This window comes from Sminthopsis crassicaudata, chromosome 2 (assembly GCF_048593235.1).
Source record: "Sminthopsis crassicaudata isolate SCR6 chromosome 2, ASM4859323v1, whole genome shotgun sequence".
Taxonomy (NCBI): domain Eukaryota; kingdom Metazoa; phylum Chordata; class Mammalia; order Dasyuromorphia; family Dasyuridae; genus Sminthopsis; species Sminthopsis crassicaudata.
The window spans coordinates 538,235,046-538,262,531 of NC_133618.1; the positions used below are offsets into that span (position 1 = coordinate 538,235,046).

At 34.4% G+C, this 27,486-nt stretch overlaps 1 protein-coding gene across 4 annotated transcripts in view; it reads right to left on the reverse strand.

Moving 5' to 3' along the window:
- Nucleotides 1-27,486, reverse strand: part of IQCH (IQ motif containing H) — a 296,963-nt gene that overhangs the window by 127,461 nt on the left and 142,016 nt on the right. For all 4 annotated transcript variants that reach the window (XM_074294733.1, XM_074294734.1, XM_074294735.1 and 1 more), the window contains 3 exons: nt 12,840-13,391; nt 12,110-12,176; nt 271-354 (listed from right to left, as the gene is read on the reverse strand). In XM_074294733.1, coding sequence (XP_074150834.1) covers nt 271-354; nt 12,110-12,176; nt 12,840-13,391 — 703 coding nt within the window. The remainder of the gene's footprint in view (nt 1-270; nt 355-12,109; nt 12,177-12,839; nt 13,392-27,486) is intronic.

A 27,486-nucleotide genomic window follows, 5' to 3' on the forward strand; every position in this document is an offset into this window, starting at 1 on the left:
AATTTAAAGTATAAACAATTGATAGTGGAGTTTTTTTAATTTATTTTTGGTTAAAATTTTTTAATTGGAATTGATTTCACCATGAAACCTACATCTTAAAAATAAAACATGCAATTATTCTTTAATTGAAAAATCTTGTTCATTTACAAATATATGTTAGAATCAGAATTAACCCTTATGCCTTTTAAATTTGAAAAATATTACACATTCACTAATTCATCCAAATGAATATTTTAGAAAACTATATTCAAGTGAAAGCATTTACTATACCTAGTATATCACACAGTCTTCCCAGTTGCAAATTTTGTTGCACATGGAAATCAACAGCATTTTCCCGTACATATTTGATATATCCTAAAAAAAAAAAAATCACAAAGAAAGTGTCAAAATTTGGGAAGAGGTAACCATCAAAACATTTGCAAAAATTGCAAAAAATCCATTGAGTCACAAGACAAATCACAATACGTTTCCAGGAATGTTATTTGGTTTTCTATGACACATCTTACAGAAATGATACAATCTTAAGATTGAGGTTCATGCTCTTTGGAAAATTAAGCATTATTTTGAAATATGTACCAAGGAGATGATTCTGGAAATAGAAAGGTTCAGCATTTCGGGGGGGTAGGTGTCTTTGTTTCTTAAATAATAGCAGTAAAGCTGCTAGGATTCAGGTTATAACACAGAAAATTTCTGATGCTTAAGTCTGAATGTTTATAATATGATGTAGTATACACAAACTAAGATATCAAACACTGGATCACTGGGCTTTGAAAAATATTTATCTCCTCTTTCATGGCATTTTGAAAACCCTTTCCAGATTCATTCTGAACTGACAGCCAGATTTCAGATAAACCTCTTGCTGTCAGGTATGTGGATTTACTAATACCATGCACTAAAGAAATATGCTTCTGGACTTAGCTAGAGGAACTCTCAACCTTTGGAAAGCTAAAAGGTAAAAACAGCTACTTTGTCAGGACTAAGGAAAACCCCACTGAGAATACATTTGCTTTAGTTTTTTAGTTCATCTGGTTCTGTTGAAAATAATACAGGAGGAAAAAGCTTGTGAGTCACAATGGTATAACCTTCTACCAATGCAAATGAAAATGACAGCAATATTTTCTTCTAGTTTTTAGGTGATTCAAAGACCATGAATCAAAAAGCTAACTTAAAAGGCAAAGATATATGTGTAGGCTGGACTACTTCTGTTTGTAAGTTATTCAACATTTGTGGGCATAACTTTTTTTTAAAATTCAACAGCTTTTCACATTTAGAAGAGACGCTTCAATGCCTCCTTGTGGTTACTGAGTCCAAACACATGTCTCAAATTAAAATACTCCAGATTAAATGACTTTATGTTACTAAATCTTCAAGGTGTTTCTAAGATTGTTTTTTTTTTTTTTTAAATATAAGGACACTTATGATTCCAAGTTTAGGTTTTTTCAGATAAAACTGACTGTGATCATTGGTTCCTTGTGCTGATACTAGTGTTTAAGCACCAGATAGAATTTTGAAATAACGTGATTTATAATTTGTTGCTTTTATCTTTGCTTCTCTGCCTACATATTTAAGAAATGACAATGGCAGCAGAGAGTAAAAAGGACAGAATGGTTCATGAAAATATTTTTACTTCTTAAATTATGTGGAAATCCACTTGACAATGTAAAATTTAAAATGTTAAAAAGAAAACTGTATTAATGAACTCCAAATTCTACCACCAGAAATGTTTGAATTTTGGTAATATAACTAGTTGGATGCTTCTCTAGGCTGATCTCACAGAATCACAGAAATTGAGATTTGTAATGGAACTCTGAGGCCAGCTAGTCCAACCTACACACCAAAAGAGTTCTCACTGTAACATACTCAAAGAGCTGATCAACCTCTGAAGATTTCAAAGGTGGAGGAGCCCACCTCCTCTCTAGAGAGCCCATTCCACTTTCAGACAATTCTTAATTAGTAGAAATTTTTCCTGACAAGATGCCTACATTTTGATTTCTCCAATTTCCACTCATGGCTCCTGGTTCAACCTCCTGGGGCCAATTAGCATGAGTTTGATTTCTCTTCCACAAAAAATCCTTCAAATATTTGAATACAGCTATTATGGCTCTTCTCCAGGCTAAATACATCTAGTTGTTTCGACCAATACCTCCTCTCTCATAGCTCGAGGCCCTTTGCTATTCTGATTGACCTCTTGTCTCTTCTGGATGTTCTCCAGTTTACTTACTGATATTCAAAAAGATGTTTAGAATGTTGGATAAGCAACATGGCACAATGAAAAGAACACCAACTCTGGAGCCAAAAAACCTGGGTTTATTCATTCCTACCTTTAACATTTACTACTGTGCAAAGTGCATCAAATCACTTCTCCTTCCCCTGGACCTCAGTTTCTTATCTAAAATGAGGAGAATGAATTAAATGGCTTTTGGGTTCTCGTCCAGTTCCAGATACTATAACTATTGATAAGACAAGACTTTGTGTATGTGGTGGGCACAAGGAGAGGAGATGCCTAAAGAACCAAGAATAGGTGGTCACATCCCTTTAATAACTGTTGATAATAAAGAAATAAAAATATTAGTTTTTCTTTTCAATTAAAAAAATAAAAAAGAATGTCTCAGAATGTGTCTCAAAGCATTCTCCAAATGCAACTTCTTTTAAAAATAAAGATGAAATCAGATTTCTTGCTATCTTGGAGAGGGGGAAAGGGAGAGAGGGAAGGAGAAAAATGTTATAAATTTAATTTTGAAAACTGTCTTTACATATAATAGGAAAAATAAAATTCTATTTACTTTTCTTAAAAAGAAAAAAATAAAGATAAAACATATTAAAAGAGATCTCATGAAAAAGATATCTAATTTACAAAATAAAAGCTGGCTGATCACTCTGTCATCAAGCCTGCATCTTATGACCGAATAAGTCTATTTGGATTAGGTAATTGGTGATTGGTTTTTCCAAGAGATTGAATGTTAACCACGATAGTGGCTTTAGGACGCCCGTAGTATCGTGTCTACAATATTTCATTCCATCGGTGACGGACCCTATCACTCATTTGTCAATTCCTAACAAACCTCTGGTCTACGCGGACTTGATGATGTTTGTGCCTTCCCTGTTGGGAAGCCCTGCTGGCTTTTGGTCCATCCTCTCCCTGAGCTCGCCAGGTCGGCCTCTTCTACTTGTCCGGTGCCCTCCTTCCAGCGCGGACCTGATGGCCATCTGCAGGGTGTGAACCGTAGCAATAGCTACACCACCAATCACGAGGCAGCTCACCTGAATGCGGCCCTCACAAGGTGAGAGAGAGTTGTGGGTTCAATCCTTAAAGCCCTGCGTTCAGATTGGCCCTCAGACGCCCCCCAGCACGAGCCACTGACCCTCTGTTTGCCTCAGTTTCTTCATCTGTAAGATGAGGTGAATAATAGCCCCTCCAAGGGTTGTTGAGAGGGTCAAATAATAAAAACTACAAAGCGCTTAGCAAAGAGCCCGGCACTCAGTGAGAGCGCTGTTACAATGAGGACCATTAGCGGTTAGGAGCCAGATAACGGATCCTCAGAGACTTAAGGCGGTGTTTGTTAATAGATGCTGTGGTCAAGATCTGAAAGCAGGTGTTCTGGATCCCCCAGTCTGACAGTCCTGTTGTTAGTTTAATGCCCCACACGCATTGCGTCAGTGTTCTGGCTGCCTCTCCAAGGAGGGGGACGGAGAGGAGTGGAGCGGAAAAGAGCTGGGAGAAGGCAGGGAGCAGCGCTGTGCACCTGAGGCCTTTAATAAATATTTGCTGACTGGAATTAATTTTCAGGTGTGTGTGTGTGTGTGTGTGTGTGTGTGTGTGTGTGTTTATTTAAGTATCATTAAGTACTAACTGGTATTTTATTTAAATAAAAGGTGCAATGGATAGAAAGTCAGGTCCCATGTCAGGAAGATCTAAATTCAACTCCATTCTCAGATACCTACTAGTGACCCTGGGCAAGTCGATGAATATCTATTTGCCTCAGTTTCCTCATCAGTGAAGTGGGTATAATAGCACCTACTTCCCAGGGTTTTGTGAGGATCAAATGAAATAATAAAGGGCCTGGCACTTAAGTACTGTATGTATTAGTTTTAATACAATATCCTCATCTGTAAATGAAGATAATAATAGCACCTACCTATAATAATAATAATAATTTATATATTATTATAATATATGATAAATAATACTTATTAATAATTATGTTAAATATTACTATATTATAAATTATTATATGTACTGGTACTCACCTATTACAGCACTTACCTATAATAATAATTTATATAACACTACATTATAGAATACATTATCCTATTTTAGAATATTAAAATGTTACTATATTATATTATACATAATATCAAAATAAAAATAAACAATATCAATTTATATAATATCATCACATTATCTATTTACTAGTATTATTTTATTATATTATTGAATGTAATCAAATATAATATGCATTATAAATAACATTAAATATATTATATTAATATATTAATCTATTTTTTACTATTATATTAATAAATAACAATAATATATTATTAGAGGTAATTGCTATTATTATTATTATTAAGTGTGAAGGCCATCCTATTATCTGGGCTTCTAGAAAGTAAGAGCTATTTCTTTGTAGATATATCTGCATTATTCTAGCATAGTATGGCTCACAAATTATATAATGATTAAATAATAGATAAGAGGAGTTATAATGACTTTAGTATATTAAATATTTATTTTAGGGGGCACATACCAACATTATTCTCTCTCAGAAACAGCACATGAAGTAGATAAGACTATTACCATTAAAAAATATCTTAGAAGGTGATCATCTGTATGACCCTTATTTTACTGATAAAAAAAAACTGAGCTCCAGAAAAACTGATTTATGCAAAACACACACACCAAAGAACTGAAGAAACTAGAACCAGAAGTCAGGTATTCTGATATCTAATCTGTTCTTTTTCCATAAGCCAAAGTGGGTCAAAATGGACAAAAACTGTCCAAGAAGCTAGGTATATAAACTACTCCAGACCTCATAATACCAGTTTTAGCCTACACAGAGCATAAGGGGACTCGATCAACACAGTATCTATTTTTATCTCTCCCAATAAAAAAGATTTTTAATAGTTTGTTAGAAACTTAATAATTTTTATCAGCAAAGATAAAACACGATATACAAATAAGTAGTAAAATCTTATCTAAAGCCCTTAACATTTAACTAAATGAATGATTAACAAACAAGAAATGCATTTGATCCAAGGGAAGATTTAGCAGTTCAAGATGATTTTTTGTCCCCCAAAGACTTCAATACATTTGGAGAAAAACTGTTGCCTGAGAGATCTTAGTACAAAACCATTGTCTCTGCTTATGGGCTGTTATAAATCTGAGGCAAAATACTTAGCATGGCCAATAAACTGGATACTATGATCACTCTTGCCAGTCTAAGTGGAGATTAAAACAAGAATTTTAAGTCCAAGGTCAAGTGAACATGGATCTTCCTTCATTTTCATAGAAACAAATGAGGAAAAATTAAAGAGATATCATTTGTATTTACATATACTTAATGTTTAATTTGTTGGGGCAAAAGGTAGAAAAAAGGGAGGGGGCTGTATTCCTTATATTCCTCCTTTTTTGATAATTAAAAAAAATTAAAGTTAAATACAAAATGAGAAAAGAAAAAACAAAATGTCATACCCCACAGAACATGAGAGGATTCAACTTAAAACAATAACTTTCCATTCCAAGAAAATTTATACAATAAATACTACTACATATTATTTTCGAAGCTGCCTAGTTTTGCTTTCTTGTCGGTTTTCTTTTGTTCTCTGCTATATACTTTTCACATTTATTTTCCCTTTCCCTCTCCAAAGGTGGATACAATTATGCATGGATACACATACATATACATAGATCCTTAATAAACATACATATATATGTATACACTCACACACACTCATACACACACACACACACACACACACACACACACATACACACATAAAAAGATTTTGTTACACTTATTTCCACCAGTTATCTGTTTCTTGAAGGTGGATAGCATCTTCCCTCATAGGTCCAAGTTTTCCATGTTTTTCTAAATCAACTGGTTCATCATTTCCTGCATCACAGCAATATTCCAATCCATCTTATCTAAGAGATTATCTGTGAAAGTTTTTTTCCCCAATTTTTTGCTTTTCTTCTATTCTTGGCTACATAGGTTTTGTTAGTAAAATAAAATTTTAAGTTAAAGTAATTGAAATTATCTTTTTTTATACTTCAAAAATGCTCTCCCTTATAATATAGTTTAAGGGCTGATATTGTTGCTTCTACTTCCTTTACATCTCTTCTTCCTGGTTTCTTTGCTCTTCCAAATGAACTTTATTATTATTTGTTCTAACTATTATTTAATTGGTATGACATTGAATAACCAGATTAGTTGGGTAAATTTTATTTCACCTACCCAAGAACAATAAATATTACTTTAATTATTTAGATCTGAGTTTATTTTATAAAAAGTGTTGTATTTTTATATTCATATAGTTCGTGGGTCTGTTTTGGCAAGTATAAATTTAGGTATTTTATACTGGCTAAGTATTTTAAATGGTCTAAAGTAATACTGAATAATATTACTGACTGATAGTGTCGTTTCTCTATTTTTTGCTTTTGAGTAAATCTATTTTAACTTTTGTCTGAGATCACTATTACTATCTCTGCTTTTTATTTTACCTTTGTGTATCTCTCATCTTTATAATGTTTCCTGAAAGCAACATAATATTGAATTCAAATTTTTAAACTGCTATTCATTTCTGGATTTTTTTGTGTAAATTCATCCCATTCACATTCTAAGCTACAATTACTTATTGTGTATTTTCCTTCTTCCTATTTTTTCTCAGTATCCTTCCCACCCTATTTATGCTATCTCTTTTCACAACTGCTTTATTTCTACTTGTTATCTTGTTCTCCTATTCATTAACTTATTCATCCCTCTAAAAATCCCTTCATCCTCTTCCTCTATCCTATGCCTTTGCCACTTATTTCTTTCTAAATTTAGAAGACCTTATATCTATGGAGGTATATACACACATATATACATACATATACACATGTATATATATATATATATATGCATATACATATTTTTCCATCTTTAACCCATTCCTGTTGAGAGTAAGTTTCTAGAAGTACCTGCCTTTAGCTTCTTCTATATCACTTTTTTCTTTTATGTCTCTTTTGTATGAGATAATTACATCTTTTTGATCTGTTCATAGACAATTTCATTTTTTTAAGAATCATCCCATCCTACTCAGTTCAGCCCAAGCAAATAATGACAATCATAATATCTTCACATATAAGAAGTAAACAATTCAATCTTAATTGAATCTCTTATTAGTCTTTAATCTTTATATTTCTCCTGGATATTATATGTTGAATTTTTCCTTAAGTTCTGGAGGTTTTGTCACAAAAACCTGAAAATCTTTTCAGTTGTTAAATGTTCAATTTTTTTTTCCCATTCAGGATTATACTTAACTTTGCTGGGTAAGTTACCCTTGGTCATAACCCCAAATCTTTCACTCTAAGACATATAGTACTCCAAGACCTATTATCCTTCAATGTAGTAGTTGTCCTTATATCCTTTTTAATCATGTTTTTTTTTTTTTCCCAATTGGTGCTAAAATTGAGACTAAGTATACAGAACCAAATAAAATTTTCTTTTCCCAATTTCTACTACCCCAAACCAAATCAGATCTTAAAGGGTGAGGCAAATTGAGAGGGGAGACAAATAATTGGAGGTTTAATTGGCTGATCGCTGCCTAACGTACCTAGTAACAACATTAGAGCCATATAATTGGCACATCTCTTTTAATGCTGATACATTAAAGAATGCCACAGAATGTAAATGCAGCACGAAGGCTGAATCCAAAAAAGGAACATGGAGGTTAAAGGGAGATGTAGGAGGAACCAGGCCAACCATAGTGGAAGAGTTAGTTAAGGTGATGACACCATGACTATTTACTCTAAAGACCTCTTGTTTTCCAACTAGAACACGCACTCCCCTGTGGCAGTCTTACTTATTTGAATACTTAAAATAGAATCCAGTATAATCTGTGAACCATAGCAGGTTACTTTATATTGATCATTACAGGAAAAAAAAGTTATAAGATACCTGTACTATCATTATTATGGGAAAATTACTTTAAAAAACTATCATGTTAAATCAGGAGATTTTTCTTTAACATTCGAAAAAAGTCATTCTCTCCCGTCTTCAGAGGATTTCAAGGCCAATTTATTTAACCTAATAGGCATCAGTGTCCCACCTACATCCTAACCCAATAAGACTGAAGGAAAAAAAAGAACATTGCTTGAAATACTCTAACAGGCAAATCAATTCTACTTTTTAGAAATGTCGCTGTTCATTTCATTAGTGTTGCTAATGATCATAGATGCATTAACAAACAAAAAAAAAGTCTTAGTTTAAAATATAATGCAGGAACTATTAAAAAGAAAAAGTCCTACTATATGTCAAAATATTTATAGTGACATTTTTTGCGATACCAAAGAATTGGAAACAACATAGATGATCACTTACTGGAAAATGGCTAAGCAAATTATAATATATGAATATAATAGAATATGAATATAATAATGAAGGCACTAAAAGGCATAACATATGAGATTTCTACAGAGATACATAGAAATATTTACATGAACTGATGCAAAATGAAGTCAGCAGAGCCAAGAAAACCTGATAAGCAATGATTCTATCAATGTAAATGAAGAGTATAACCACATACAAAAAAAAAATCAAACAAAAAAAATGAAAGGACACTCCTAACCCATCCCTTCGTGAAAGTGGGGAATCCATAGGTATTATACATTGCACATGTTTTTAGACTTTTTCAATTTATGGATCAGTTGTGCTTATTTTTTTCTCTCTTTTTCTTTTTTGGGGATTTAAAAAGTTTTATTGTTATATAAGAATGACTCTTAGAAAGGAGAGGTAACCTGGGGAGAACTCTAATGATATAAAAACCAAAAATATCAATAAAATTTATTAAAAATTAAATAATATAAATTGTGGGGATAGTATGTAAGGGTGACCATCCTTTTCAAGATCTGATACCATTTTTGTACATGCAGTTATCTGTGTGTGTGCAAAGATGAATGAGCAAACAGCCAATTGCCTATATCTGCAACAGAGTTTACAATGATCACTTATTTGCTCTTCATTTTGAGAGTTCAAATAAGCCACTGCAGCACCAATTAGCCAACTGTAGGGGCAATTATTGCTGGGTTTAGCTCTAAAAGATGATTCGTTATTTTTAAAAAAATTTGCAAATCAAAAAGAAGTGATAGAGAAGGATATGCCTTACTAAGTGCCTTCTTAAACTTTCTCTTCTGGGGTGGAGGAATGGGGATGCAAGCAAAGAGAGGAATCTGATCTTAATAATCTCAATCTTGGAAATGAAAATACTATATTGAGTAGGGGGTTGTGTGTGTGTGTGTGTGTGTGTGTGTGTGTGTGAGAGAGAGAGAGAGAGAGAGAGAGAGAGAGAGAGAGAGAGAGAGAGAGAGAGAGAGAGAGAGAGAGAGAGAGAGACAACATAGCAATATGTTTGGAGGGCTGGACCATTTGAGTCTCACTTCCATTCTCTTGAATTGAGCAGGTATGTCCCTTGGACACTCAACAAAAAGGAGTCATGGTGTGGATGGCTGAAATCTATTCAGTCTGTTCGTAGAGGGAAATAGTGCATAAGGTTAAAAAAAATTGAACAATCATAAAAGTATAGGATCATGGTTACCATGTTATTTAATATAATTTAGTGTGCTCAAATTATTTTATAAAACTCAAATCAAAGGTTATTGAATGAGGATTATTTGATCAAAGGCCAGTTTAGGCTCTGAGTGAAAATAGGTAATTAGGCTTTCTAAAAAATGCTCAATTAAGGAAAAAAAAAGAGGTTTTGATCTCTAAGATAAATATGTAATTAGCAGCTTTTCCTTTAAAATGGATTTTATGTTTTCCACAGACCAAAATGACTTTCAAAATTATTATGCATTTATATAAACGGGAAATGTGTTATCTAGGAGAAAATTAGTTTTAAAACCAAATCCCAAGTATTACGCAAACACATTTAAATTTCAAGATATCTTCCCTTTTAAAATTCCAGGAGAAAACAGATTAGATCACTGATCATTGTCCACCAAGTTTTGGCTTTCTAGCCGAGTTAGAGGAGGTCAGAGTAGGAGAGAGGGATCACTAAGAACTCATTTCTTTTCTGTCATGTCCCACCGTACAGTAAACCAGGTACATCTAGCTAAAAGTGAGGAGCATCAAATTCTGAAGTGTGTTGTTATACTGGCCATTTTATTTTCTCCACTTCTGAACTCTTAAACAGCAGGGAGAGAAGTGCTTTCCGTTCCTAACTTTGAATGAAATGAAGATAACAATAACAAAAAAATCTCGGCCATGATGCCAGGTCAAGTCTTAGTTTGCCAAATTTTGAGGATTTCCAGGACTGCAATTAGTCACAGAAGCACAAAAGACATTTGTACCTTATTCTAAGGGCTCATGTCAGTTAATTGTGCCTGCAATGAGCCACTCTGGATGCAATCAATTACAAGGGCAATTTCTGTGTGAACTAATTTGGTGTGCAAATGCAGGCCTACCAAAATAGAGACCTGAGGGAAACCTGGCTCATATTCATGTCTATCATATTTTACTAAACCATCTTATGTCTATATCCTCAGAAGAAAGTCATTTCAGACTTCAGCTACAGATTAAAAAATCACAGATTATATGAGAATCTGTGGGACTCAGATGTCTTTGATTTTTATACAGACCAAACACATTACAGCAGATCATTTCTCTATTGAATAGCAGCTCCTTTATAGACACAAGGACATATTTCCTTAACTAACATGAGATTATAGATTCAGATGAAGTATGAGGATATTGACCTATTGCTAATATTTGGGATTTTGTTCTTAATTTTAAGATATACTTTAATTTTATTTTACAATGGACCTTTTAACACTAATATTTACTTTTCAAACAAAATTTTCTTTTACACTAACTTCCCCCATTTTTTTTTGTTCCTCACATCATTTGAAAGCCCTCTTATTTTTTTAAACATCATAACTATTTTAAAATGTCAAGCTTGAGTTCTGCCATCATAGCTTGCCTAATAAATTAATCTCTACATAAAGCCCCAAGACACAAATAAGGGGCAATTTGTAAACTCATTTTTTTTTTTTTTGCAATGTTGCTACTTTAAAACCCGATCAAATCAGCTTCTGAAAGTTGAACTCACCAAGGAAAATTAATGTGCTAGGCAAGTGTAAAAAAAATAAATGAAACCCCAAACATTTTGACAGCAGCTCATATTTTAGAAGAATCATCAGTGCAATTCTGAAATTCCCAAGAAAGCATATTCTGTCATTTTGGTACACCTATTTTACCCCTGTGTTGCAGGCAACAGCTTTTAAGTTCCCCAATTCATAAATGTAATTAAATAATTACATTAGTGCTAATTAACATGAAACTGCAGATTATTTAAGCGCAAAAAACACTATTCAACTTCTTAATTATTCTTGTTCACACAGCATTTCCTTTTGCTCAGGCGCCCTAGGTGCAAATAAAGCATCCCATCTGCTCGTAATTAGAACTAAATAATTTCAGAGAATGTAGCTTATCATTTTGACTGCACATTTGATTAAAAACAGTGTACAAGCAATATCCTGGCTTATTGGCGGAACAGCAGCCACACGCACAGGCCCATGTTCTTCTATCATTAAAGAAGATCGAAAACATTATCTGTTATTTCAGGGGGGGAAAAATACAACTTTTTAGTTCATTTCATACAGATGAAAGCGAATTACAGCAAATCACCTCTCCACTGAATAGCAGCCCCCACATAATGACTTTATTTGCTTAATCCCCAAATTAAACGCCGTTTCAAGCGAGGGCCCTGTGTTATTACTCTCATCATGTCGAGAACATTTTCCTGCCGAGACCAATTTGAATAAAACAAGGGGCCTTCCTTGAACTCAATCAAGGAGCCATAATGTGGTGGGTAATAGAGGTTGCTGATAGATTTGCAGGCAAAAGTGTTATACCTAATGATGGGATATGGATAATAGTCCTCCTGGAGGTCCTGATGCGATTCCAGTTGGCTGCCAGATGCTAAAAATCAAGAAGAGCATTGATCAGTGACAGGAAGCTGTAGTGGATTCATCTAGTCAAACTTCAGCTGTTTTTTCCACTGTACAGTTAAGCCAGGCATAAATTATATTAATTGATTTAATTACATACTTAAAACATCTTCCCCAATTAATTTAATTAGGTGGCTACATGATGCTACTGGCAGGGGAAGATTAGAGGCAGCTCACTTAATTAACAGAATATGAATGAAAAAAAAAGAGAAAGCAAACATAAATGAAATTGTGAGCACTAATTAAAAGGCTGTCTACAAACTTAAATACTTTCTGACAAAGTGGTGACAGCAATGTAGACAAGAGAAGGATTTTTTTTTCCCTAGCAAATTAAAGTGCCAGAAGGTATATATAGGGAGAAAAGGTAATGCAGTTAAAAACATTGATTTTCTGACAGACCTATCCTTGGTCAAAGTGAACAGACTTTTTCTATAGAAAAATTGCAACAGATTTTGTAGTTGCAAAAGCATTAAATTGTTGATGAGGATTAAAATATGAGGCTTGAACAAATGAATGGTTAAAACAAGGGAAGAGGAAGGCGAGGGGAAGAGAAACAGACACACTTATTGCGATCGCTCAAGCAAGAGATGTTTAGAAAAGAAAGTCTGCCATAACAGCTGGCAGCCTCATGCACCTTGGCTCGCTTGTGGAAATTCTCCAGGTGTCTTTCTCGTACTTCCTTCAGGATCTTTTTTATTCGGGCCTTATGACCATGCAGAAGCCAGTTGATGGCAATCACACCTGAAGCCCATTTCTGCTCTCGGAAAACGGAATACTCTTTTTTGGCCAGATAGCATCGCCATGTTGCTTGGATCTTGATAATAGCTTGCTCGATTCCCCCTTGCCCTTTGTACCTCCGGCCTGGCTGACTAATTAATTTGAGGATATAAGTTGGATTCTCTAATGCTGACAGGAGGTCTAATTTAGTAGGCCTACTGTTAAGTTCAAAGTCAGGAAGAAGTGCTACCAAATTTTTCCCTTTTATCTTGACTTCAGGTATTGCATAGTCCTTGAGAAATTTCTCTATGTGTTCTAAGAGAGAAAAGATATTTCCCCAAGATAAACAAAAATGTTCTTTGAAGGCTTTGAAATCTTCAGCCTCTGGATCTATTACGCCATTGTAAATAAAAAAATCATAATCCATAGGTAATTTCTGAAGTGGCAGAGGTGATACCAACTTGGGAGGCTGGGAAAAAAAGAAAGAGAACATTAAAACAGATTTAGAGTAATTGTAATCTCATCTAAATGAGTGGTCAAGATGCACTAGCACATTATCATTTACCACTCAGCTGTGGGAAGATATGGATCTGAAATGAATTCCTAGTATTGATTTAACATATATATATGCCATAATGACAAAGTCTAGCTAGTATATATCATAAAACTCATTACAAGAAGAGGACCTTAGGGTTCACTCAAGGCGATTAACATTTTTATAGAAGAGTGCTAATTGCTCAGGGGAACTATATGAAATCAGATCATATATAAAATAAAGTGTTTGGATAACTTTGATATGGTCAGCTGACCCCATAATTTCAATGATTTAGTAGACCTGGTTTTACAACAGTGTTAACATTGCTTCCTCATTCATAACATGTCTACCAATCCTGAAAAAAAAAAAAAAAAGGTGAAACTTTTCTCTGTAGAGACACCACAGTTACTTTAAATGTGTTGATCAAGATTCTCTGGGCTTTTCTGAATCCCCAGAAGAAGTAAGTCCTATTTCTCCTATGAAATTTAAATTGACAAATTTAATTCCCAATTCCCTATCAATTTCTCTTAATATCAGAAGGTGATTTTTACAGGGGAATAATTTTTTTGCATGTTATTATTTCTGCAGTTTCTACATTTCATGTTTCTTTTATTCTTCATGTAACCTGGGGGGTCAAGCCTGGCATATTTATATCAGATTCTTTTCAGTGATGAAATTTAACACTGAATGTGTGTGTGTAAGAGAGATGGAGCTGATGAGAGCCTGGAATGGTCCTCTCTCTGAGCTCCCACCAAGCACTTCCTCACACAGCATTGAGTAATCATTCTCTCATAATGCATCTCTTATGCATATGTACCAGGTTGGATCCTGGGTTGAGGTTTATATTCAGTTTTGAGCCTTCCCAGGTTTCATCCCTGAACTCTCAAAAGAAGTAAGCCTTGTTTAGATGGCAAGGGCATGATTCAGTGATATCTGAATGGAATGCAATGTTAATGAATCAATTAGTAAAGTTTCAACCACCACCACCACCAACAACAACAACAATAAAATGATAGAAGTTGTACCATCCTCTGTCACAAGGTAGAAGTCAATATTTCTTGAGCCAGGAAATCAAACAAGACGAGGTTTTGCTTTCCATTTGTCAGATTTCCATAAGTCAGATTTCTGTTACCAGTTCTCATTTTTTACCTTGCTTAGGAAATCAATGAACATGCCATTGCTGCTGATAGCATATCTGTCCTCATGATGTTAACATTTTTCAGATAAGGAACATTTTTTTAACCTATTAAATTCTAAGGTTAAATTATCCTCTGTATTTCAAGGATATGCCATAAAGTTCCAAATACACAATGCATTCAATATTTTTGTTAAATGTATATACTGTGTATAGCACTGTGATAGAGACTGCTATATAATACTTTCTTTTTTCTTCAAAGTTCAATAATAAGTAGACTTCATAAATAAAAAGCTTAGCAAAGAGAGTAGTCTAATACAGATATTTAACTCTACCCATAAAATGTTAGCCAAAAGATATATTTGTATGCATATTTGATATATATTCTTTACACTCCTCTTAATTGTAAAGTTTTTTTCTAGTTCTATATAGTAGGATTAATTAGTATGATAATATGGAAAAGTGCTACATTAGAAAAAAGAGATGGGTGTTCAAAACCTCCCATTGACACTTATTAACTTGGAAACCATAGGCAAATCACTTTATCTCTGTGAGACTCAGTTCCTTCACTGTAAGATGGGAATGATAATACTTGAAATACCCACTTCAAGGGATTACTATTGGAGAAATGACACAACTCTTAGCACAGTGCCTGGCACATAGTAGATGCTTCATAAATACTTGTTGATTGCCTGACTTTACAAACCTTAAGGCATTATATATAAATACTGTATTCTTATGAAAGCTTCACTTAAATGTGAACTATCACGAAGTTTAGGGGATATAAATCATTTAAGAGAGACATTCTAAATAGAACTTAGTACAGGGGTAGTTCATTTATAGTTGTTTCAAGTAGTAAGATTGATAGAAAACTCTTCATAAAAAGATAGTTAACCTTACTGATCCACCAGGACGTCAAGAGATTTCAAACTGTCTGGCAGGTTGAGAAAAATTCATTTATCTCACATCAATAAGAGTTACAGAAGCAATTCTTTCTTTAGCCAACATAGACATTGGCAGGAGAGGCTTTAGCTCCCAGGAGAAGGCAAGTGGCATGCATTCTGATGGAAAAAGCCTGTGGCTATACTCAGCTTTGCTTCCAAGAACTGATGTCGATAAAGATGGAGGTGAGAATGCAGGGAAGAAAAACAATACTTCATCACAGGAAACCAGACACTCAAAATGATCACAGTTGGATATAGTATAGAATTGGCCAATTTTCCCGTCCAAATGTTTGATCTGAACCACAAAATCCTTAAACCTCTCCAAGGCAAGAGCCTACAGATTAGGAAATTGGAGAAACTAAGATTCTGTACTGAGACATTTTGCTGAATATAGTCAATGTTTCTTATCATGAAGGAGATTCCTGCAAGGTGAAGACAGCACTCAATCTATCAAAATGGAATAGGCCCAAAAAACTGACATTCTGAAATGATAGAAATCTACCAGGGCCTCATGGAGATGGTGCATCCTCAGGGAGTTGATTGGGCACTTCTATATACCCGCTTAATGCTTCTTGATCTTATGGATACTTACACATCTCCTTCTTTGACTGCTGGGGAAAAATAGCCTCAAGGGGTTTTACAAAAATTAACAGTTGCTGTTTTAGAACAAAGGGGCTATACCTGTGCTTCCTCTTGAATGGTGCTCCAGGAAAGACATGTTCTCAAAGGAAACAAACTCTTGGCCACCAGCAAGACCACTCAGGCACTGGAGAACTATGAGTTTCGAGTCAGCTAAAGCATAACTATAGTACATCTGTCACAGAGAATGCCACACTCGGGAGCACTTTAGACTTAGAGCAAGGAAAGACATTCCTCTCAAGAGAAAGGCTTCCCAAATTAAAGCAGTGCATCAGCACTGTGAGATCCATTGGGCAGGTAAAGACAAAAACGCTTTTGAGACAGCTAGGAATAAGAGTCCTGATTAAAGGTCACACTGTGTTTGGGGTTCTAGGTACACCTCTTTAATTCTTTCCATGCAATTTGTCACCATGAATGTGAGCTATTATTACAAACTCATCATCTACTGTTGCCTCTTTATATTGGTACAGAGAATGCTTTCAGAAAGGAATAGGATGTTACTGACCCAGCAGTAACTAGTAAAATATTAACTTGTTTTTTCCGGCTTGGTGATAGTTTTAAATTGAGCCATCCACGTTCCTTCCCTAAGTCACTCTTACACTGAAGCATATACATTTGTGAGATGCTTGGTTGGGGTTACGCATGCCTTCTGTGGTTACTGAAGTGGAGTTTACTCTGTGTGAAGCTAATTGGCCCACACAGATCTTAAAATATGACCTTGGCCTTATTAGCATGGGCCTTTAGCCAAATGAGTTAGCCTGTCCTGGTACACTCTCTTTTGTTTCTAAAATGCAATCAATGTCCAAGAAACTTAGCAGAATCTCTGGCGCATTTATCACCTCAAACAAAATCCAGAATGGGGTAAAAAATAACCAAATAACTTAGCAGCATAAACAACAACTACTCGAGGAAACCACACTCATTTTAATATTTAAAAGATCCATGATTTCATTAGTGTGTATTCCCTCTACAAATGCAGACCACACCCTCTCTGTGTCTTAGAAGGTAGCCTTTGGGAATTGCTATGGCTGAAAAATTCATTGCCTCAACTGTGAGTCTCTCTGAATTTAGATGGCTGACCCTTGGATAATAGCTATATTGGATAATGGATATCATTGAACATTTATTTAGTAGAAGGACCTACCAAATCTTGTTCTCTTCTAGCATAGTTTTAACAAATCCAGGACTACTTCCACATCATGATGATTTTTCATCATTAAGAGATTTAATCAACAATTCAAGTCAAAAAACACTTATTAAGAACCAGGTACTGTACTAAATGTTGGGGATACAAAAAAAGCAGGGCAGTTAGGTGCTGTGGATACAGGACTAGCCCTGAAGTCAGGAGGATCTGAGTTCAGATTTGACCTCAGACACGACACTTCCTAGCTGTGTGACCCTAGGCAAGTCACTTAACCCCAAATGCCTCAGCCAAAAAAAAAAAAAAAAAAAAAAAAAAATTGTCCCTGTGCTGAAGGGGGAAAATATGCAAACAGCTATGAATAAACATAGAGAGGGAAGGTGCTAAAATCAAGGTAGATGAGGCATTGACACTATATTAATAGAAACTATAAATAAGTAGTTGGAAGTTTAGATTAAAATAGAGAAATTTTTTTTAAATTAAAGATTACTATTTGACCTCCATGTAACTTTTATTAAGTAATTCTTCAATATATTAAAAAGGTATCCAATGTTGTAGGGGTTTTTTTGGAGGAAAAAAAAGCATATATAGAGCCAAAAACTGCTAGTATTTACATAAGTATTCTGAAAGAATAAATTACTTGTTGGGCAGTATTGGACTGGGTGGTATTGCAAGATAACATTGAATTATAAAATTTTAGAACTGGAAAGTACCTGAAAGATTATATAGTTCAAAGTTTCTAAACCTGACATCCATGAATAGGGTTCCTGATAGATTGGGGGGGGGGGAGTTTGAGAATTCACATCTTTATTTTTACTAACTTATAATTGAAATTGTGCATTACATTCCAATTTTTTAAATAATTTTTTTGAAGCGATCAATCCATAAGCTTTACCAGACCACCAAAGTGGTGGCAAAAGATTAAAAACTACGGATATAATCTGACTCCCTCATTTTGCAGATGAGGAAATGAGGTGATGTGACCTGTCTAAAAGTCATAAAGTTAGGGAAAAGCTAACACAGGAATCAAATTTTTCTGGGGATATTCCTTTTATACTATTCTAATTCACAAACATGTCCAGAAATATACCTCAGAAACCTTTTCATACTGTAAGTTCACTTAAGTCCCTGAGGTCACATGTTGAAAATACCCTCCACCTTTGCTGCTTATCCCTCTGAGCCACTCTTGTCAGACTTTTATTTAAGGAGGGCATTAACTAGGCCAGCCCAGTCTCAGTCCTCTCGAGGCCACACTCCAAACTCACTCCATCATTCCTTTCCCATCCCCTATTTTGTAGAACTGTAATGGTACCCTCTTCCTGACTATCAAATTTTTACTCATTTACTTTATCTTACACTTTTACATTTACTTCTGTGAAGGTGTTAATGGAAGAAATGCTGTATAATGGAAAGATCTACCATAGAATTAGAATCGAGGAAATCTGGATTCTAGTCCTAGAGTTACTAAAGTTGTATGATCCTAAGCAAACTGTCACCTCTTTGATACTCTGTGTCCTCACTGGAGGGGATTGATTTCAGGTATAAATGTTTTGCCCTTTGCAGGGGCTTTGAAATGTGAAAAATAGCTTCCTCAAAATGGTAATGCTTCCAACTCCAAAGGTAGATATTTCCAAAGATAATATTTCAGGTTCTGAACCAGATTTGTGGAGAGATTTGTTTGTATGGCCTTTCAGACACCTGACATTTAAAAAAGCTTTTTATTTTCACAACATATGCATTCACCTTTTTCAACACTCACTATTAGGATTTTACTAAGTGCTAAGTGGGTTGTCTGATACTTAACAATTCTCTAGTTAAGAGTTCACACCTTTAAAAGGAGTTTATACCTTTAGACTTCTGAAAGGAGTTTACACCTTTAAAAGGAGTTAGCTCATTGGCCCCTTAAAGAGTTCCCACAAACCCATGGAGTACCCACAAATCCATTCTCTGGGAGGATAAAAGGAGTCAAAACTCAGTGGGGAGAGTCAGTCTGGAAGAAGTTAGAGTCTGGAAGGATCCTACTCGAGGAAGCAGAGTCTGATTCATTCCCACATCTACCTCTGTGCTGGCTGGAGGCTTTGGAAACAGAGGGAGCTAGAGAGACTGAAGCTGGCTGGAGACATTCTGACAGGGAAAGATTCAAGACTTAGAAGGACACAATATAGAATCTGGACTCCTGGCTGCATTTTGGGATTATTGAACTGAAACTAAAACTAAGGCTGGCTCCAGAAGCTCCCCAAGAGATCTGCTCCCAGTTCAGAAGGATCACAATATAGAGACAACAGAACATTACAATTCACCTTTGCAAAACTTGGTGTTCCAAATTTTTTTCTCTCTCACTTCCTCTACCACCTCCCCTAGATGGCAAGTAATCCAATATATCATAAACATGTGTAATTCTTCTATATGTATTTCTACAATTCTCATGCTGCACAAGAAAAATAAGATCAAAAAGGGGAAAAATGAGAAAGAAAACAAAATGCAAGCAAACAACAACAACAACAAAAAGTAAAGATACTCTGTTGTGATCCACACTCAGTCTCTATAGTCTTCTCTCTGGGTACAGATGACTCGCTCCATCATAAGAATTGGCCTGAGTCACCTTGCTATTGAAAAGAGCCACATTCATCAGAATTGATCATCGTATAGTCTTGTTTGTTGCCATGTATAAAAAATTCCAATAGGATAGAATGATGGGAAGTCTGGCTCAGTTTTCCCAAGAAAAGTGGATTTGGTGGTGACAAGATACCATTTCAATGATTACCAAATAAAGAAGAAAGTTAAAATCCTAGAAGATGTTTTATACATAGAATCAAGGATTTTAGAGCTGGAAGGGGCATTATAGGTCATCTAATCCAATAATCACATTTTAAAGATAAGGAAGTTGAAGCCAAATAAGTGAAATGACTTGTCCAAGATGTAGTAGTAGAGTTTGTATTTAAAGATAGGTTTTACCATAAATCTAATAGTTTCTCTTCTACCTTCATGCAAGTAGCTAAAGTAAAGCTACCATGTTATTGGTTACAATTTATTAGGGAGAGATTTGAATATATTATTATTACATAAATCATTAAGAACTTTTAGGAACCCTTAAATTTCATGCTTATATTTTCTTGGACCAGGTTTTCATAGGAATCATAGAGATCACTTAATTCAACCTATTCAAATTACAGGTGAGGAAATAATAACAGATATTGAATGACTTGTCCAGGATCACACAGCTAGTAAGGGTTTAAGATTAGATTTGAATTCAGGTTTTCTGATTCTATGCCTGGTACTCATTTCACAATGGCATCTAATATCTGATAGACCAAGGCCCAGAAAAGCAAAGTGATCAAAGTGATCTAAGTTCTCTCTCTCTTATCCCAAGCACAAAGTATATTCAAATATATAGTTTGGGGGGTTTTGTGCACTAGTTGAAATTTTGACCCTTTAGATATAGGAATGTATATTCTATTTAACCCTGCACTCTTCTAAAAATGATTTTCAATTAAATTAGATACAAGGAACTGGACAAAAATAGCAGAAGGTGATCATAGCCCCAAGTTGCTATACATATGGAGAGTCAGAATGACCTATTACTCACAGAAAATACATACTGGTAACTCACAGATGGATTCTATGCAGATCACCTCTGGAGAATATCACTAAAGGAATAACTTCAAGTAACCCTCCAAAACATGAATTTTTATATTGAAATTGGTGCTAAGAGGATCATGAATCACTATCAAGTGATGAATCTTTTATTTGAAGTAAAAACACTTCTGCACATGAAGAGTTTAACTTTGTCCCCTAAGGACATGATTAATATAGGTGATCACATACTATAATAAATGGATACTCATTTTATAATTTAAAGCGATGTCTCAATGAATAGTAAAAAAATATTTGCCAATTAATTTTGTTGTAAATTTAAAATGTTTTACATCATAACAACACATATTTTATCACTTTACAATGCAATATCTTAGGAAGTACAATTATTATCATCATAATTATACACATTTAATAGAAACTGAAACTCAGAGATAGCCTTTATCCTGGTGATAACTTGCTGTAATCTCTTTGCTACTTTTTTATTTAAAATGTTTGCATCAATATTCATAAGGGAAACTGGTCTATAATTTGCTTTCTCTTGTTTTGACCCTCTCTGGTTTAGGTATCTATATCATATCTATGTCATAAAAGGAATTTGATAGGACTCCTTTCCCCCTATTTTCCAATTGGTAGAACTCACATGTAAATACATCTGACCCTGGAGACTTTTTCTTAGGGAGTTGATTAATAACTCATTCAATTTCTTTTTCTAAAATGGAACTATTTAAATAATTTATTTCCTCCTCTGTTAATTTGGGCAATCTATGCTTTTTGTAAGTATTAAAAATGGCATACAGTTGAACAAAATAGCTTCTAATTATTGCTCTAATTTCTTCTTCATTGGTGGAAAGTTCACCCTTTTCATTTTTAATACTAAAACTTTGATTTTCTTCTTTTCTTTTTCTAATCAAACTAACTAAAGGTTGACCTATTTTGTTGCTTTTTTCATAAAACAAACTTAGTTTTTTTTTTTATTCAATAGTTTTCTTGCTTTTAATTTTGTTAATCTCCCCTTTTATCTTCAGAATGTCAAATTTGGTATTTAATTGGGAGGGGTTAATTTGTTCTTTTTTTTTTTTTTTAGCTTTTTAAGTTGCATGCCCCAATTCATTGATCTTCTCTGTATTTTATGCAAGTAAGTATCTAGAGATATAAAACTTCCCTTAAGAATTGCTTTGGCTGCATCCCATAAATTTTAGTATGTAGTCTCCTTATTATCATTCTCTTGAACGAAATTATCAATTGTTTCTATGATTTGTTGTTTTACCCACCAATTCTTTAGGATTTGATTATTTTGTTTCCAATTAATTTTTGGTCTATTTTTCCCTGGTCCTTTATTACATGTAATTTTTATTGTATTATGATCTGAAAAAGATGCATTTGCTATTTTTGTCTTTCTGCATTTGATTTTGAATTTTTTTTAAATATGGTCAATTTTGGGGTAGTTTCCATATACTGCTAAGAAAAAAGAATATTCCTTTCTGTCTCCATTCAATTTTGCCAAAGGTCTAGAATATCTAACTTTTATAAAATTCTATTTACCTCAACTTCTTTCTTATTTTGTGGTTCAACTTATCCAGTTCTGATAAAGCAAGGTTGAGATCCCCTGCTATTATAGTTTTGCTGTCTAATTCTTTTTGCAGCTCTCTAGGAATCTGGATGCTATACTATTTGGTGCTTATATATTTAGTATTGACATTACTTCATTAACTAAGGTACCCTTTGGCACAATGTGATTTCCTTCCTTATCTCTTTTAATTAGATTTATTTTTGCTTTTGCTAGATCAGAGATCAGGATTGCTACCCCTGCTTTTTTTTTTTTTTTTTTTTAATTACTTCAGCTGAAGCATTTGATTCTGCTCCAGTATTTTATCTTTACTCTATATGTATCACTCTGCTTTAAATGTGTTTTGTAAGCAACGTATTATAGGATTTTGGCTTTTAATCCTAGTCTGCTATACATTTCTATTTTGTGGGAGAGTTCATCCCATTCACATTCACAGCTAAAATTACCAATTCTGTATTTCCTGCCATCTTATTTTCCCCAAGTTATGCTTTTCTCTTTCCTTTCCCCCTTTCCCTCTTCTCCAGTGCTTTGCTTCTGAATACCACCTCCCTCAAACAGTCCTCCCTTTTAACAGCTCCTTCCCCCTTTCCTATTCTTTTCTCCTTTTGCTTCTGTTCTCCTTTCTATTCGCCTTCCCCTTTTCTTTTCCCTTTCTTCACCTATCTCCCTATAGGGTGAGACAAATTTCTCTCTTAAATGAAATATGTCTGATATTCTCTCTTTGATCTGATGAAATTAAAGCTCACACAATGTTTTTCTTTCCTCAATTGTAATAGGTCTTTTTTTGCCTCTTCCCACATTTTATCTCTACTTTCCCCTTCTCTCAATACAATCTCTTTTCTACCTCTAGTTTCTTTTTCTTATATTATCATAATGAAGTCAAATTAAACCTATATTCTCTAGGTATACTCCTAATAGAGATACAGTTCTCAAGAGTTAAACATATCATCTTCCCATATTGGAATATAATCTTTTAACTTTTAAAAGAAATATAATTATTTTTCTTTCCTTTTTACCTTTTTATGCTTCTCTTGAGTTCTGTATTTGAAGATCAAATTTTCTGTTCAGCTCTGGTCTTTTCATCAAAAATAAATGTAATTCACCTATTTAATTGAATATTCATCTTTTCCCCTTAAAGATAATGCTAAATTTTGCTGGATAGTTGATTCTTGGTTACAATCCAAGCTCCTATGTCCTTTGGAATATCATATTCCTGGCCCTTCAATCCTTTAAAATGGAAGTTGCTAGGTCCTGGGTAATCCTGATTATGGCTCCTCAATATTTGAATTGTTTCTTTCTGGCTGTTTACAACATTTTCTCCTTGATATGATAATTCTGAAATTAAGCTATAGTAATCCTTGGAGTTTTCATGTTGGGGTCTCAAGAGGTAATTGGTGAATTCTTTCAATGGCTATTTTACCTTCTGGTTCTGAGGAAGCAATGGAATGACCTTATAGATGATTATGCACTATAAATTATTTAACAGTGGATATAGATTAGTTAACACCAGCTGGAAAACATTTTAAAAACAGAAATACAGGCAAAATAATAGCAAAATTACCAAACTCATGTGGAAAGATAGCAAAGATGATTGTTGGATGGGACCAAATAGGATAATAATCGAGGGACAAAATGAAGGAGAAAAAATCTGGATCCCAAAAAAGAACATGAGAATTGTTGAAGAAGATGAAAGAAATAAACAATAACAAAGCGCAGAGAGAAAAAGAGAAGCAGCAAAAGGAACAACAGAACAAGAAACCTGATTCTTGCTCTGGTAATCATTATGAGTCAGCTGTAGCTGTGTAGAGGTGAACAACCTGAGAAAAGTTATTGGGCTTATGTCTCCCATCCACCAGGGTAATCACGTAGGAAGAACATTTTCCAGAGTTGAATTATAAGGGATAGCTTCTGAAGAAGTTACAACAGAATTTAAGCTCCATAAAAAAATCATATTCACACACATGGCTTTAATTTCTCAGGTTTAGCTCTTACCCTTCCAATAATTTTGTCTTCTAGCACCTATCAAAAATGGCCACAACATCAGGTACAAGCATTGAGGGATGATCTTATGATGCTCAAATATAAAGGAAAGAAGGGAAGAGGGACAATAAATATAGAACTACTACAGGATTACAATTACAAATGAATTGGGTTATTCATGTGAATTTATTATTGAATGTGTTAAGAGGACTGGAACAAGTTAAATATACTCCTGGCCCTCACAGACCCACTCTTTGTGGACTTAGAACTCCAAAACGGACTTATTCAATAGATCAAAATACCACTTTGCAAAGCTGTCATAATAACTCTGAGGATTTTCCCATCTCTCATGGGTATCTGATTCTCACATGGACACCTTCTGATGGATTAGCTAACCAGCAGACGTGGAAGATTCCAGTGGCCATGGACAAGGTCACTTTGGGTTCCAAAACACCAATGGGGGACAGGAAGTGGCAAGAAGAGCTGACATTCTTTTCCTGTTTAAAAGAGCCTTATGCCTTCATGTTAGGATTTAACACCTCTGTTAGCATTTTGAGATTATGGGGCCCTGCAGATCCTTTTAATGCTAAAGGCCCATACAATGTTACCTGTAATGTTTGCAATGTTAAACCAATTATATTTCAAGATTAGAGACAGAAAATTTGGTAATTATTATTACTAGGCCTTTTCATGTGCAGATGCCAGTAAAAATGAAGGGGTGTAACAATACAAGTTAATTATGTATTAAGTGGGTTGGTTGAAAGGCAAGAATCTTCTTTGGGATTTAGGAATAAAAGCTGTATTAGTTGTATTGTGCTAAGAATACTAATGATCGTTTCTTTGATTAGTTCTCTATCTATTCCCATATCTGTATCTACTGTTCAAAATGTGATAGTGCAGGTTAAATACATGGAAGAGTTAAGCAGGAATGTCAGTTTAGGATTCAGAAGACAAGCTCAAATTGCTAAGTTTTTCCAGATGTTAATCAATTTGAAAAAAGCTATTATAGTCATTGGAGATGAGGTTGACATGGAATTTTAGAGAAATGCTTGTCTGTGATTATAGATATTATCAGTTCTGTGTGATAAAAATTGAATACAATGACACTCATTGGGAGTGGCATAGGATTAGGAATCATCTGAATGGTCTTTTTGGGAAGCCTAATATATACGAAATAGCAAAAGATATACATGATGCCAGATTTGATTTGATTAGGATTTGATACCTTTGAAAACAGCAAAGATTAGTGACTGGATTAAATATCCAACAATTATTGGGACAAGGGTGCATGATATATTAATGTTTGTTGTACTCGTCATAATACTTCTTTTTTTTAATCCATTGCTTACCTGGAATATTGAAATGGTCTTTTACTATTATGAAGGCAAAGTCTCATTACAAAAAATGTATGTGATCAGGTTTCCCATTTAGAAAGTTATGGCAGACAGGTGTAGATAAATTATTAGGAAACAAAAAAGGGAAAAATGTTGAGAGCTCAGGAGGAGTTCAGTGTTGGGTCAAAAGACTTTTGAGGATCTCACATATCTCCTGGAATGTAGCTTTCCATAGACTTTTCATAAGTTCCTGAAATTTATTGCTCAAATGTCTTGCTTCAGAGTTTTACTTCATGGGAACACAAAACTTGCCACAAGCATGCAGCTGTGATGACATTGACCAAGTCTATTTTTTCTCATATGCTAATCATACCGTTTAAAAGTCTGTATGATTTAATAAAAACAAACAAACAACAAAAAAAAAACAAAACCTGATTCTGTTTATCACACCTCAGCTGTTTGTGTCTATTCATGCTTGTCTGAACCAGGTTGCTAAGTATACAGGCCATATCACAACATGGTTCTAGGATATTAGGGCAGTTTTCCTTGATGATTTCTTGAAATATGTTATCCTGACTCTTTTTTAACATGATTTTCAGGTAGTCTAATAATTATTAAATTGTCTCTCCTGAATCTATTTTCCAGGTCAGTTGTTTTTCTAATGTGGTATTTTACATTTTTTCCTTTTTTATTTTTTTTAATTTTGTTTGACTGATTCTTGATGTCTTGTTGAGTCATTTATTTCTGTTTGTTCAATTCTAATTTTATTGAATTATTTTCTTCATTTAGCTTTTTTTAATCTCCTTTTGCATTTGTCCAATTGAACTTTTAAATAAGTTTTGTTCATTGGATTTTTTTCCATTTCATAAATTCTGTTTTTCAAGGAGTTATTTTCTTTTTCCATTTCATCACATCTATTTTGTAAGGAATTACATGTTCTTTCCATTTTGCTAAATCTATTTTAAGATGTGTTCTTCAGATAATTTTTGTGTTTCCTTTTCCAAATTCTCCTGCAAAGTTCTCATTCCTTTTCCAATTTTTCTTCTCTCTTTTAATATCCTTTTTGAATTTTTCCAAGAGAGCCTTGTGAGATGGAGACCAATTCATACTACCCTTTGGAGCTTCATCTGGAGACATTTTGCCTTTAATGTCCACAGAGTTTGGTTAGAGCTTTAAAATTTTTTTTTGCTCATTTTTGAAGGTTGAAGTCTGCTCTTAGAAGAAAGGAGAGATTGTCCCAGGCTTCCTCTACTGGTACCTGAGGCTGGGTACTGCTGGCTTCCTTCCCATTCTGGGTGGATATGCTAAGTTCACCTTATTCTGGTTTCAGAGACTTACTATTTTGCCTTTTGTAGTTACATTGGATGTCTTAGAGCTAGTCTGCTGATTCTTTGGCTTCTGAACCAGGACAGAGTAGGCAATGCTGCTGTATTTTGGCTAAGATCCTCCCAGTAGATTCTCCCAGAGTGCAGAAGCACTCAGCTCTGGATCTCTGTGCTGTACCTGTTTGGCCACTTCCCCCTGCCCTATTGAAACAGACTTTTTCTGAAGTTCTTCCAAAATATCTTTTGTTAGAAATTTGTTAGACTCCAAATATTTGTGGGTTCTGTCATTCCAAAACTGATTTAGAGGCTTGGTCTTGTGTTGATCTGAGGGAAGCCAGGAAGAATTTAGACAAAGACCTGCCTATTC